This window comes from Hypanus sabinus, chromosome 3 (assembly GCF_030144855.1).
Source record: "Hypanus sabinus isolate sHypSab1 chromosome 3, sHypSab1.hap1, whole genome shotgun sequence".
Classification (NCBI taxonomy): Eukaryota; Metazoa; Chordata; class Chondrichthyes; order Myliobatiformes; family Dasyatidae; genus Hypanus; species Hypanus sabinus.
Window position 1 is genome coordinate 127,931,540 of NC_082708.1, and position 14,868 is coordinate 127,946,407.

General features: G+C 40.2%; 1 protein-coding gene across 1 annotated transcript in view; it reads left to right on the forward strand.

Annotated features, from left to right (window-relative positions):
* The window catches only part of fat4 (FAT atypical cadherin 4), a 363,920-nt gene that overhangs the window by 339,596 nt on the left and 9,456 nt on the right, over positions 1-14,868 (forward strand). The window contains exons 15-17 of the mRNA XM_059965100.1: positions 5,168-5,292; positions 8,438-8,655; positions 10,401-10,662. Of these exons, the coding sequence (XP_059821083.1) occupies positions 5,168-5,292; positions 8,438-8,655; positions 10,401-10,662 (605 nt within the window). The remainder of the gene's footprint in view (positions 1-5,167; positions 5,293-8,437; positions 8,656-10,400; positions 10,663-14,868) is intronic.

Sequence of the window (14,868 nt, forward strand, 5' to 3'; positions counted from 1 at the left end):
TCTCAATCTCCTCAATTCCAGCGTGTACAAGCCCAATCTCTCCAATCTCTCTGCGTAAGACAGCCCTGCCATCCCAGGAATCAACCTAGTGAATCTACGCTGCACTTCCTCAATTGCCAGAATGTCCTTCCTTAAACCTGGAGACCAAAACTGTACACAATATTCCAGGTGTGGTCTCACCAGGGCCCTATACAAATGCAAAAGAACATCCTTGCTCTTGTATTCAATTCCCCTTGTAACAAAGGCCAACATTCCATTTGCCCTCTTCACTGCCTGTTGCACTTGCTCATTTACCTTCATTGACTGGTGAACTAGGACTCCTAGGTCTCTTTGCATTACTCCCTTACCTAACTCGACACCGTTCAGACAATACTCTGCCCTCTTGTTCCAGCTTCCAAAGTGGATAACTTCACATTTATTCACATTGAATGACATCTGCCAAGTATCTGCCCACTCACTCAGCCTATCCAAGTCTCCCTGTATTCTCCTAACATCCTCTTCGCATGTCACACTGCCACCCAGTTTAGTATCGTCAGCAAACTTGCTGATATAGTTTTCAATGCCCTCATCTAAATCATTGACATAAATCATAAAGAGCTGTGGTCCCAATACAGAGCCCTGTGGTACCCCACTAGTCACCTCCAGCCAGTCTGAGAAACACCCATTCACTGCTACCCTTTGCTTTCTATCTGCCAACCAGTTTTCTATCCATGTTGAAACCCTGCCCCCAATGCCATGAGCTCTGATTTTACTCACCAATCTCCTATGTGGCACCTTATCGAATGCCTTCTGAAAATCTAGGTACACTACATCCACTGGCTTACCCTCGTCTAACATCCTTGTTACACCCTCAAAAAACTCCAATAGATTAGTCAAGCATGATTTGCCCTTGGTAAATCCATGTTGGCTCGGCCTAATCCTATTTCTGCCATCTAGATGTGCCACTATTTCGTCCTTAATAATGGACTCAAGCATCTTCCCCACGACTGACGTTAGGCTAACAGGGCGATAGTTCTCCGTTTTCTCCTTCCCTCCCTTCTTGAAAAGTGGGACAACATTAGCCACTCTCCAATCTTCAGGAACTGATCCTGAATCTAAGGAACATTGGAAAATGATTACCAATGCATCCGCAATTTCCTGAGCCACCTCTTTTAGAACCCTCGGATGCAGACCATCTGGACCAGGGGATTTATTAGCCTTCAGTCCTACCAGTCTACTCATCACAGTTTCTTTCCTAATGTCAATCTGTCTCAATTCCTCTGATATCTTATGACCCTGGCCCATCCATACATCTGGGAGATTGCTTGTGTCCTCCCTGGTGAAGACAGATCTAAAGTATTCTGTTGCCATTTCCCTGTTTCCCATAACAATTTCTCCCAATTCATTCTTCAAGGGGCCAACATTGTTCTTAACTATCTTCTTTCTCTTCACATAGCTAAAAAAGCTTCTGCTATCCCCTTTTATATTCCTGGCTAGACTGAGCTCATACCTGATTTTTTCTCTCCGTATTGCTTTTTTAGTTAAGATCTGCTGTTCCTTAAAACTTTCCCAATCATCTGTATTCCCACTCATCTTAGCCCTGTCATACTTCTTTTTCTTTAATGCTATACAATCTCTGACTTCCTTTGTCAACCACTGTGGCCCCTTCCCCCTCTTTGAATCCTTCCTTCTCATTGGAATGAACTGCATTTGCATCTTTTATATTATGCCCAAGAATATCTGCCACTGCTGATCCACTGTCTTTCCTGCCAGGGCATCCGCCCATTTAACTTTGGCCAGCTCTTCCCTCATGGCTCCGTAGTCTCCTTTATTTAATTGCAACACTGACACCTCTGATCTGCCCTTATCCCTCTCAAATTGTAGATAAAAACTTATCATGTTATGATCACTACTTCCTAATGGCTCCTTTACTTCAAGATCACTTATCAATTCCTGTGCATTACACATCACCAAGTCCAAAATAGCCTCGTTCCTGGTTGGCTCAAGCACAAGCTGTTCCAAAAATACATCCCTTAGACACTCCACAAACTCCCTATCCTGGGGTACAGCACCTACCTGATTCTCCCAGTCCACCTGCATGTTGAAATCTCCCATAACGACTGCATTACCTTTAGCACATGCCAATGTTAACTCCCTAATCAACTTGTACCCAATATCCACGCTACTGTTTGGGGGCCTGTACACAACACCCATTAGGGTCTTTTTACCCTTACTGTTCCTCAGCTCAATCCACACAGACTCTACTTCCCCTGTTCCCAAGTCACCTCTTGCTAAGGACTGAATCTCATTCCTCACTAACAGGGCCACCCCACCCCCTCTTCCCATATTTCTGTCTCTACGATAGCACGTATACCCTGGTACACTCAATTCCCAGGCCTGATTCCCTTGCAGCCATGTCTCCGTTATCCCAACAATATCATAGTTCCCCATTTTCATCTGAGCTTCAAGCTCATCTGTCTTATTTCTGACACTACGCGCATTCAAGTATAGAATTCTTAGCCCATTCCTCCTCTCTTTGCTTAAAACACTGTCTACTGTACCTAACCCAGCTCCTTGAACTTCCATCGGGCAAATTGCACCCTGAATTTTGATGACCTTCTCAAGATCACCCAAACCTTGTACACATTTAACCCTTCTGACCAACCCTCTGGATCTGGATCCCTGCCCCCTGCACATCTAGTTTAAACCCCCCCCCAAGCAGCACTGGCAAATACTCCTGCAAGAATGTTAGTACCCCTCCGGTTCAGATGTAGACCATCCCTTCGAAACAGATCCCAATGTCCCTGGAACAAAGACCAATTATCCAAAAACCTGAACCCTTCCTTCCTGCACCATGCTCTCAGCCTCGTATTAATGTGCATAATCATTCTATTCTTCGCCTCACTCGCACATGGCACAGGTAGCAATCCCGAGATTGTCACCCTGGAGGTCCTGCCTTTCAGCTTCACTCCTAACTCCCTGAACTCTCTAAGCAGGACCCCCTCACTCACCTTACCTACATCATTGGTCCCTACATGGACCACTACATCTGGGTTCATGCCCTCACTTTCAAGAATAGCCTGCACCCGATCTGAGATGTCCCGGACCCTGGCACCAGGGAGGCAACATACCATCCGAGACTCCCGATCTGTCCCACAAAATCTCCTATCTGCCCTCCTAACTATAGAGTCCCCTAAAACTATCGCTCTCTTCTCTTCCCTCCTCCCCTTCCTTGAGGGTTCAACCTCTGTGCCAGAGGCAGGACCACTACAACTCATTCCTGGTAGGTCATCCCCATCAACAGTATCCAGTACGGTATACTTATTGTTAATGGGAATGGCCGCAGGGGAGCTCTGCTCTCTCTGCCTGCTCCCCCTGCCTCTCTGGACCGTCACCCATCTGCCTACCTCCTGTCTTTTCAGTGTGACTACCTCCTGATAACTCCTATCTATCTCTGCCTCCACCTCCCGAATGATCCGTAGTGCATCCAGCTCCTGCTCCAACTCCCTAACTTGGTCTGATAGGAGCTGCAGCTGGACGCACCTTTTGCAGGTGTGATCATCAGGGACAACTGTGTTGACCCTGACTTCCCACATACTGCATACGGAGCACACCACTGCTCTGACTGTCTCCCCCATACCTGAACTGGATTAATAGAATAAGTCTAAAAAGCACCTAAAAAGCACATTAAAAATAGTTAATAAAGAATGCAACAACTGTAAAACATTGGCAGAAGGGTTAGAATACTTGGTACATACATGCAGATTCAGAAGAGACAAACTTCCCGAGAAATGCCTTCTCTGTTCCAACATTGAATTTCTCATGATAAATCACTAACTTCCTGCAGTTCACAATAGCCGTGGTGGGGAATCTGCCTATTGAACTGTGTGTGGTTAGATCTGATGCATTCATTTCAATGGGGAGGAATGGCTTTGAAAGAAAGAAGTACTGGGTAATTTACTTTGAATTAATTTAGATCTATTTAATTAAACCTAAGTATTTGCATAATATACTGTATGATTGACTTTTAATAGTTTTCAGTGTTTGAAAAATTGCCAAAGGCATTCACAGATACTCATATATCATTTCAAAGTTTTAACAGACAATTAAGCCCAAGAGAGTGGCTTAACCAAATATCCAAGTATTTCCATTGGTAGGGTTTATTCAAACCCTGGCATGTGTTTCTATTTGCAGTCAGAAGCAGAACACTGGCACAAAAAGTAGAGTTGCTGTTTCTCAGTGCCAGAGACCCAGGTTGACCTTGGGTGTTCTTTGCATTGTTTGTACATTCCCTTTGCATCACTTTGGTATTTTGGATTCTCCTTATATATCAAAGACATCTGGATCGGTAGATTAATTGGGCAGTATAAATTTGCCATTGGTATGTAGTAAAGTGGTAAAATATAGTTCATGAGAATGTTGGAGAAAGAGTCTGGAATTAATGCACGATTTGTGTTGGCACAGATTTAATGGGCTGAAGGATCTGTTCGCATGTTGTATCTCTCTGTGACTATGATAGAGGGGTTCACAGCATCATCAACATTTCTGTTACCATCTACATTCAGGACATTGTCACTATAAGGTTCTCTCCACATAAGTGGTACTGAACAGATGGGTGAATGGAAAGCATATGACATATACTGCTGCCAGGAAATTCTGGACTTAGCCTTTGGCTTTGGCAACTGCATCGTTTTTTTTAAAAAAAAGCTTTACCTTATTTACCTATTGAAGTGAGTGATTTAATAGGATTGAGATCTTTACCCTCTAGAATATACTCTTGGTTAGCAAAACTAGTAGTATGACACACAGTAAAAAGTAGTATCTGGAGTCCAGTTATGCTAACACAGGACTTATTTTATTTGAAAGTCAATACCATTGCCATATTAATGTTTTTTTAAGCTAGTGCCATTTTGGGTTCCCTTTCTTAAGAGTTTTAGATCATTCAGTGAGGAAAGTTGGGAGGACATTAATGAGGCCACCTGCTCCTCTCATTGGAACTGTGCTCTCCTTTGCTCCCCTGCTATGACATTGGTTTATTTTATATTGCCACTAATATGTAAAGTTTGATAATCCATGGCATAGACACAGCAGCCCAGCAAAATTGTGGAACTTCTGGTTTGTTGTCATTGATCTTGAATAAGTTTTGACCTGTTGTGTTAATTGTTGCCTCAAATATACGTGATTTCAGATGTTTACGAATTGAAGGAGTCTGTCTAAACAGCCCCTGCCAACATGAGAGCCCCTGTGTGGATCACTGGTCATGGCAGCAGTGTAATTGCAAGCATGGATATACAGGAAAATATTGTGAAAAATGTAAGGCTTGAATTTTTAACTTACTTATCTACTCATTATGTGTGAGGTTCTATTCCTGCACCACCAAAAATATGAAAAAAATGTATTGAGGAAGAGGTTGCACTTCTTAATGGGGCAAAGAGAGGTCTAGTAACCAGAGTGTGTTTTTTTTTAATTCTTACCTTTTTACTCCTATAATGAATGAAATTAATTCTGACTGTTTAATAAAACTGGGTGGCAGGATTTTACATTTAGACTTCAAAATTGCTGACTTGAATTAGAAATGTAGAAGCTGGTGATTATTGAAAAGCAGTGTGTTTTCACAGCTGGACTGTTAAATCCCTACTATAGTCTGAATGTGAAAGAAAAACATATTGGTGATAGAACCCCAGTTCCTCAGAATAAGGTATTGGCAGCCAGCCAGGTTGGTACAAGTGGTCTCAGTGACCCACGAGGCTAAGGACTTTCCCACTCGGCATTTCACTGCGAACTGACAAGTTTATTATCGCATGCTTTACTACATTTGAACCCAAGAATTGAACCAATGACCCATGACCTTTGGGATATATGATAGACAATGGTATGGCCCCACTGTTTCTGTTGGCCTCATAGGATGGCAATAATACACTAAAATGTTTTTTTTACCATTGTATATTTTTGCTGAGAAGTTCTGGATTACTCAAGATGAAAACTTCTTGTCAGATCCAATAAATAAACGAAGCCCAATGCAGAGTTGACACGATGCAAGAATTATTGTGAGAACAATGAACATATAAAGTTGTTGAATGCAACTTTGGCTTATGACTCATTTCTGTTGTATCCAAACTATTTACTGTTAAATATTTGATTTGAACAATATCATTTGTGTCTGGTCATAGTCAACATTGTGTCAGACTGTGAGAGAAGGTGAGCAACCTGCTCTCAGATATTCATCATTTCCTTGTGCAGTAAACTTACAAATGGTCCCAATCTCCCCTTCTCAGTTTGATTCCAGGATGTTCTGTAATATAAACCCTAGTAAACTGACTATCAGTGAACTAGAAATGTCATTGCAGAAGGACACTATTGAAGTAATTTACCTGCCTCACTATTAGCTTTGCATTTTACCAACAAATCAGATCAGCTTTCCCTAAAGACATTTTTCCCCTTCTTTTGAATATAATTCTGTTTTCAATGCTTTGTATATCAGTCTTTTGTTCAGTAGCCATTTGTGGTAATAAGTTACAGGTTCTAATAACTCTTCGCAAGAAACAGTTTCTTCTGTATGTTTTCTTATAGATGTATTCATGTGATTTTGTGTTACCAATACACCAGGTATTAGAGAATGATAAACTATTGAATACAATTGCACGGTGGACTAGTTATTAGTGACTGACTAATGATTCACGCTTAAGAGTTCAGATCCTAGGACAAAAGCTATGGAATTTAAATTCAATTAATTTAATGCATTAAAATTCTGTCCATTCAAGACATTACTGGCATGAATATGGGAATCAGCCAGGAAAGCGCAATTGAGGTCAACAATGAGATTGGTTGTGATTTTATTGAACATGTCACAGTGTCATAGAAAAGTACAGCATAGAAACAGGCCCTTTGGGCCATCTAGTCTTTTCCAAAATATTTAAAGTGCCTATTGACCATGCCACTACCATCCATGTAGCTATCTAAACTTCTCTTAAGCATTGAAATAGAGCTTGCACAAACTACTTGCACTTGCAGCTCATTCCACACTCTCACAACCATTTGACTGAAAAAGTTTTCCTCATGTTCTCGTCAAACTTTTTACCTTTCACCCTTAACCTATGATCTCTAGTTGTAGTCCCACCAACCTCAGTTGAAAAATCCTGCTTGTATCTGCCCTCATAATTTTGTATACCTCCATCAAATCTCTTCTCAATCTTCTATGTTCCAAGAAATAGAGATCCTAATGAACTGGATTCAATCTTTCCTTATAACTCAGTTATTCCAGTTCTGGCAACATCTTTGTAAGTTTTCTCTCCACACTTTCAACCATGTTTACATCCTTCCTGTAGGTAGGTGACCAGTACTGCACACAATACTCCAAATTAGGCCTCACCGAGTTCTTATACAACTTCAGCATAACATCCCATCTTCTGTACTCAGTACTTTGACTTATGAAGGCCAAATTGCCAAAAGCTTTCTTTATGACCCTATCTACCTGTGCTGCCATTTTCAATGAATTATGGACCTGTATTTCTGGATCTCTTTGTTCTACCACATTCCTCAGTGCCCTACCATTCACTGTGTAAGACCTACCCTGGTTGGTTCTACTGAAGTGCTACACCTCATACTTGTATACATTAAATTATACCTGCTGTTTATCAGCCCATTTTTTCCAGCTGGTCCAGATCACACTGCAACCTCTTGATGGCTTCCTTGCTGCCCACTACACCCAATCTTGGTGTCATCTGCAAATTTGCTGATCCAATTAACCACATTATCCAGATCATTGATGTGGATGACAAATAACAACAGACCCAACACCAGTCCCTGCAGCGCTTCACTGGTCACAGGCCTCCAGTAAGAGAGGCAACCATCTACTACCACTCTCTGGCTTCTCCCACAAAGCTATTGTCTAATCCAGTTTACTACCTCATCCTGACTGCCGAGTGACTGAACTTTCTTGACCAACCTCCCATACGGGACTTTGTCAAGTGCTTTGCTAAAGTCCATGCAGACAACATCCATTGTCTTGCCTTCATCAACTTTTCTGGTAACTTCCTCTAAAAACTCTATAAGATTGGTTAGACATGGCTTACCATGCACAAACCATTCTGACAATCCATAATCAGTCCATGTCTATCCAAATTCTTATATATCCGTCCCTTAGAATATCTTCCAATAACTTTCCCACTACTAATGTCTAGCTCACCGGACCAATGTTGACAGGATGTATAACCTTCTTCTACTCCTAATTCTTCACTATTTGACCTCTCAAATTCATGACATTTGGAACATTTGTATTGTTCACCTTTCACCTTTATCTAATGAAAGAATGATTGATGCATTGATTAATTTGATGTATTTAACCTTAATTACCAACTGCACATCATTAATAATTAACCTACTGTAACATGAGCTGAATTAGGTCTTTCCAAGTGTTTCAATGTTGATTTTAATTCTGCTTAAAAATGTGGTCTTCTAGTGGTCAACGTGGACACTGCTTTGTCATTGAATGGTAGGGGACGTCTAGACTATATGATTAATCAGAATAAGAAGCGGGATTATTTATTAACCCAGAGTTTGAAGCATCAGCCCCTTGAACCTGTGACTCCAAGCAGCTTGGACATAAAGTTCAGAACAAGAAGCAAAAATGGTATTTTAATTCATGTCCAGGAAAGCAGCAATTATACTACTGTGAAGGTAAGATTAAAGCTAGTTTTAGATGATTTGATTAGAATGCTTGCTTTGCTCTGGTTTTAATCATTGTTCCCATCACCCATGTCCTTCCTTCATAAAAGTATTTGCCACAATGCTGAGAGGGTTTAACTAGTGCTGGGCATTGTGCCAGAAACATCCTTCATCTTAACACTTACCAGCCAACTACAGACTATATGATGGACTCCCAGGTCTTAGCTTTAGAAGTTGGAATTTCATGGAAAATGATCAGGAATTGGAGAAAAATGTACTTTGTTCATGTCACCAATGCTTAAGGCAAAAGCAAACAACATTAGCCCTGGAAGATGTGTTCTTCAATATCAAATTTCCAGATTAAAATATTACACTCTCATTGTTTTTCAGGATAAAACACTAAAAATATATTTTTTTGCCCGTAATTTGAATGAAAGCAGAACATGGTAGAACATTTGAGATTCATCTCTTTTCAGACAACTACAAAACAAAGAAACTCAATAGAACCCATTTTAAAAGAAGACCGTCAGACACCCAATATGCAAAAGGAAAACAAATCATGCAAATAATAAAATGTAAGCAAATACCATTCAGAACTAAAGTTCACAAAAGTGAGTTTACAGCCACAAAGCCAGTTATCACTGCAGCCGGTCCAGGAGCCCTTTGATTGTAGGCCACGGTGTCAATTCAGTGCAGAAATGAGTAAACCTCACTGAGCAGTGAGTTAAACAGCGGCCCATTCCTCGCCTATGGCCCCAACATCCTGACCTTTTCAATCCGACCCAACATTGAAATAGGCCAAACCTCAGCATTCCTCACCCTCAGACCCAGGCCTTGCCATTTCGGTACACTCTCTGGCCCGGGCCCCTTCACCTCACCTCAGATCTGCCACTTCAAATCAGCTTCAAACCTTCTCAAGCAATGGCTAAGCATTGGCTCGTTCCTCATTCTCAAGCCTGGGTTCCGGCGCCTCAGCTGGGCCCGTACATGCAGTGCAACAACCATGCTGCACCTTTGAGACTTCACTTCCTTGTTTTAAAAGAACAAAAATGTTGCAGCTGTTTTGTACAGGAATCTTTCCACATAAGGAAGTTTCATTTTTCAATGGCAAAGTTCACATTGTATGCAAAGTACTGCTGGTAGACTTGAAGTAACCCAAGGAGTCAGATATTTGTAAATGATATGGCATCTACTCTGAGATGGTTATTAATGAAGACAAGCTGGTGTGCAATAGACTCTACAAAGAGAACTTGATATCAGAACATCGAGGGAGGTTGCATACCATCACCCTGTGTCAGGCAAAAGTAAATGATGAAATTTGGCATATTTATTTTTCTATCGTGATCTGACCAAACACTACTTAAAAATTGCATGTGGCAAACCATATGAAAACTTCAGCATTTTTGACATAGCACCTCACATATTGTGCATTCAACTTTTTTTAAAGAAATGAAAGTGGCATATTTCCATATGGTTAAAGCACTTAATCGTTTTTGAAGAATTTAACTGTATTTCAGAGTGCATTTATACAATACATAAGGTTCTCATACTGCAGGTTTTTAATGTATTGTGAGAAAATGATATAAAAGACTTTGGGTCTCGGTGTTATATTACCTCATGAACCTGACATGGTAATGAGCAAGACTGCACCAAAGTAATAATTTGCAGTAAAACTGCTTTTACTTTATGCAAGCCTGTAATAAAGATTGAAATAATGTACTAACACTTACATGTTGTGTTTCTCCTTTTATCTGTAGGTAAAAAGTGGGAAGTTACATTACACGTCTGATGCCGGTGTTGGTGGAAAAGTAGAAAGGAATATACCTGAGATTTCTATATCTGATGGACATTGGCATACCGTTGTAATCAAGAAAAATGGATCTATTACAACCTTTTCGATTGACAGAATCTACACTCGAGAAATCTATCATAATACACAGGACTTTGGAGGATTAAATGTCCTAAGTGTTTCCCTTGGGGGTATACCTCCAGGGCTAAATTACCAGAGCACTGAAATAGGTGGGTAATTACATACCTGGTGTTATCAATTTCCCCACATTAGTTTGTTGTTTGAATATGAAGCATTTATTATCAATGGATGGAACGTGCTCTGACATTATTATCAACATTTTTTTTATACACCAACTAGAACCTGAGGGTGAATAACAGATGGTTCTGTACTTGGTGAAATCAAATTGACTGATAGCAGATGGTGCTGTAAGAAACTGCCTGCTATCAGCCAGTGGGGCTTTTAGCATGTCCTGAGCTTTGGCACAAGCTCAACAAGATGTAGAATTCTAATTCAAACAGGAGGTCAGTGCCAGCACATCTGACCACCTATTCCACTGCTGGACTCTCTGCTCAGCCCAGTCACAGAGCACAGATGTGCTGGGAGGATGGACCACAAGGAGTGTTTGTTATCACTGGGCCCATACTTGATGAAGTTCAGAAGGATGACGGAAGATTCATTGAAACCCACTGGATTGAGTGCATGTGAAGAAGATATTTCCATTAGTAGGGCGAGTCTAGGTTTCAAGAGCACAGCCTTATTTATGTTTTAAAGGGATATCTTTGGGTATATTTAAAGCAGAGATTGATAAGCCCTCAATAGGTAAGTGGGTTAAAGGTTAAGAGTTACAGACAGAAAGCAGGAGAACGGGGGGGGGGGAGGAGGGAATTCAGCCAAGACGCTGGTTAGCAGAATGGATTCAATGTGCCTTATTCTGTTCCTATATTATGGTTTATGGCCACTTAAGGCTCACTCACCATTTGAAGCCTATTCTGCTTCGTGGGCATCTCCTAAGTTAAGACATTGACCTCATTTGGAAAAGATAAATTTGCATATGCAGGTATCAAAAGTAGCAAGTCAAGGCATCGGGCTGCATCAGCGAAATTCTGATTCGATATCTACAGGATGATTCAAGCAGAACTTTGCCTTGAGATTAAAAGATGGGTCATAGATTGTTGTCTGTAGTAGAAGCAGGTTTGACAATTTTTTTTTACATTATATCATTTCTTAAATCTTCAGTGAGTAGAGACATCAGCTTAAAAGACATGTTTTCAAATGTTCTATAATGAAAGAATTTCCCATTGTATTGTACTGCAAGTTGAACCACTTCAATTCACAGAATAGTTAGTTGTTGGGAAATAATGAGGCCAAGCGGAATAGACATAATTCAGATACTATTTTAAAATTGTACATTTTTCTGTATCTTTAAACCATACTTTTGTACTGCATTGTTTCTAGCTGATTACCCATAGCATTACAGAAGCTTTTGGGACCTTGCCCTGTGCAATTTTGGCTGATGTGTTTGCCTGCATTGCAGAATAAATAGACTTCAGAAATAATTAATTGGGAGTGAAGTGTCTCAAGACATTCTGGGATCAGGAAGGCACCACATGGACATATTTTATTTTTACCTTTTATTACAAGATGAGTTAATGGAATTATTTTTGGTGGAGTAGGAAAGCCAAGAAAATCTATAATGTGTTTTTCTTAAAGAGAAGAGTAGGGAAGAATAATTTTCTCTGAGTGGCCAATTTGCGGCAAGGGGTCAAAATTTAGAATGATCGCTGAGAATAACATTGAAAGAAATGTCCTCACACAGAGAGTTGCTGGAATATAGAACAATTTACTATAGAGGATGATTGAGGTATAAACTATTTCTCCGATAAGACACAGAGAAAAATAGGAAATGATTACCAGAAGTTTGGATCAATGAGGGGGTGATGAGATAGTTGTGTTAAAGTCAAATACATTGAGAGGAGATTTGAAATCTGAAGCATTTTAAAGGTATTGAGATTCAAAAAGCGGTCTAAAGCCAAGAATAATCATCTTTAACACTGAATGACTGAAAGCCAAAGTAAATTATTGAGGAAAGAATAATGGATAAGAGAATGCAGAATTTGAATAAGTTGAGGTTGATTGACAATAGTTATATTATGCAAGATCTTGCATGGTTGAAATGAAGGAGGAATTCTGGAAGTATCGCGTATCTGTTTCTTGGATTTTTTCCCCCAAAGGTGTGGTGGATTCAGGAATCTGAATATACTGAATAACTTATATTTTCCATTATTAATGTATTAGCAGCTTTAGGGGCTGGTATTCTTGTTCAATACTTAATAGTTACAATTGCTGAGGAGATGAGGATTTTGAGATGCAAGGCCTCCTTCCTTAGTGCAGTCCATTTTTCCCACGTGATTGGGTACTGCTGGAGAAGATAAACAAATTTGATGTTAAACAACAACACCTACTCTAATTACCTCCCCACATCCAGAATAACTGGTAGAAACTTGCCAAAATTGGCATTCACTTGACAATAGAGTATTCATCGACTGAAATAGGATTATTGTAGATAGGAAAACAGGTTGGCATAGACATGGTGGGCAGAAGGGATCATTTCTGCACCATACAACTCTACAACTCTAACAGCGGGAACACAATGTTGGACCTGAGCTTCTCAATCAGCTTCATTACTAATAAAATTTTAAAATGGTATTTTCTCTACCTGATGCAATATTTATCCCTCAAAAATAGCTTTGAAATCAGATTAATCAGTTACCTTGAGGACAATGATGTCATATAGCATAGATAAAGGCCCTTTATGCCCAACTCCACAATTTGTGCCAATAATCAAGTTCCTCCCCGCGCTTTGTTTGGTGCATTGGGTGGCAACCTTTAGCGTTTGTCTGTTTGACGATGCTAGCTCAACACTCAACCCAGCATGGATGGAAAGCATGCAAGGAGCCAGCCAGATTCGAACCTGGGACCTCTTGTTCTGAAGTCCAGATGCAGATAGCACTATGCCACCAGCACAGACAAATTCCTGCCAATAACCAAAGACCATCTATATTAGTTTTTTTATCCAGAACATCAAAGCAGCAGTACTTCAAAAGTGTACAGTGAATGGCCCAATTTGTAGGAAAATGCCAGATGTGGCATATAAGACCAGATTCCAGATCTCCCAATTATTTGTGTGCATTTGGAATTCCACTCTCTGTGAGCTTTTCCCATCTGCACTCCACCATTGAATTTCCTAACTTCACTCAAAGTCTCACCATTGAAAACTGACTTGTCACTGTACAAGTTTACCAAGTGATCACAGGGTTCTTGCAAACTACAATATGAATGGAGGAAGTTAGCTGATTCTCCAAGGCAGGAAACTCTGGATTTTTTTCCTGACCCTGAGAATAAAGGAGACAATACATAAATGACATTATTTATAATGAAGTCACTTCAGTGAAGCCATTAATCATTTGTGCCCTCTGGAGAAGTACTGAGTATGCAGATTGTGACATCAGTCCTCAGATAATGCAGAATAATTACAGAAAATACTACAGCAGGATAAACCATACTCACAGAAAGAAAAGAGGGTGTAACAATCCACAACCTTTCATCAGAAATGACAAAATTAGAAATTCAGGAGGTCTTAAATTACAGGGAAATGGGGAAGAATGTAGGTATGAAAGGGAAAACTATGGGTTGGAAGTGAAGAGAAACCGTATGAAAGTGGTGGTGTCACCTGTATGAGGGTGATGTCTGGAGGAGATGAATGGAGTCTGACATGACAGAAAAAGAAGAAAATAGAAATAAAACAATGATGAAAATGACCTTGTAAGAGTCAGTGCTGGTCTTTATGGAACATCTGCCTTTGATTCTGACCAGCAATAATGCAAATATAATTGAAAATATTGGTATATTAATGCATAACCCTAGTTCCTAAATCTCACATTTGGTTCTGATTTGCAAGCTGCTGATATGGCAAGATAGACATTAGATCTGATGTCTCACAGGTCCAGTGTGAACAGGGTTTGATCCTGACATCCAATACAGTCTGGGAAGTTTGCACATTATCCCTCCAACCACATGTGTTTCCTCCAAGTCCTCCATTACCCTCCACTTACTAAAGGTACAGGTTAGTGGCTTAATTGATCACAACAAATTGTCCATTGTATGCAGATGATTGATAGAATCTGGAGAAGTTTGATGAGTATGTGAGAGAATAAAGAGTTAGAATTACCCCAGTTTAAAAACAGAGGTTTGGTCATTGGTATGGACTAGTGACTACTCTTTTCCATGCTGTACTGTGTCAATGGTTCTTACATGGCATCCCCAAGGCTATTTGAGGATCGGTAAATTTCCTTCAACCAGTGGAAATTCCAAAGGAATCCTAACGAATCTAGGCACTTACCTTTGTGCTGCTCTTTGACCAATGAAAAGATGAA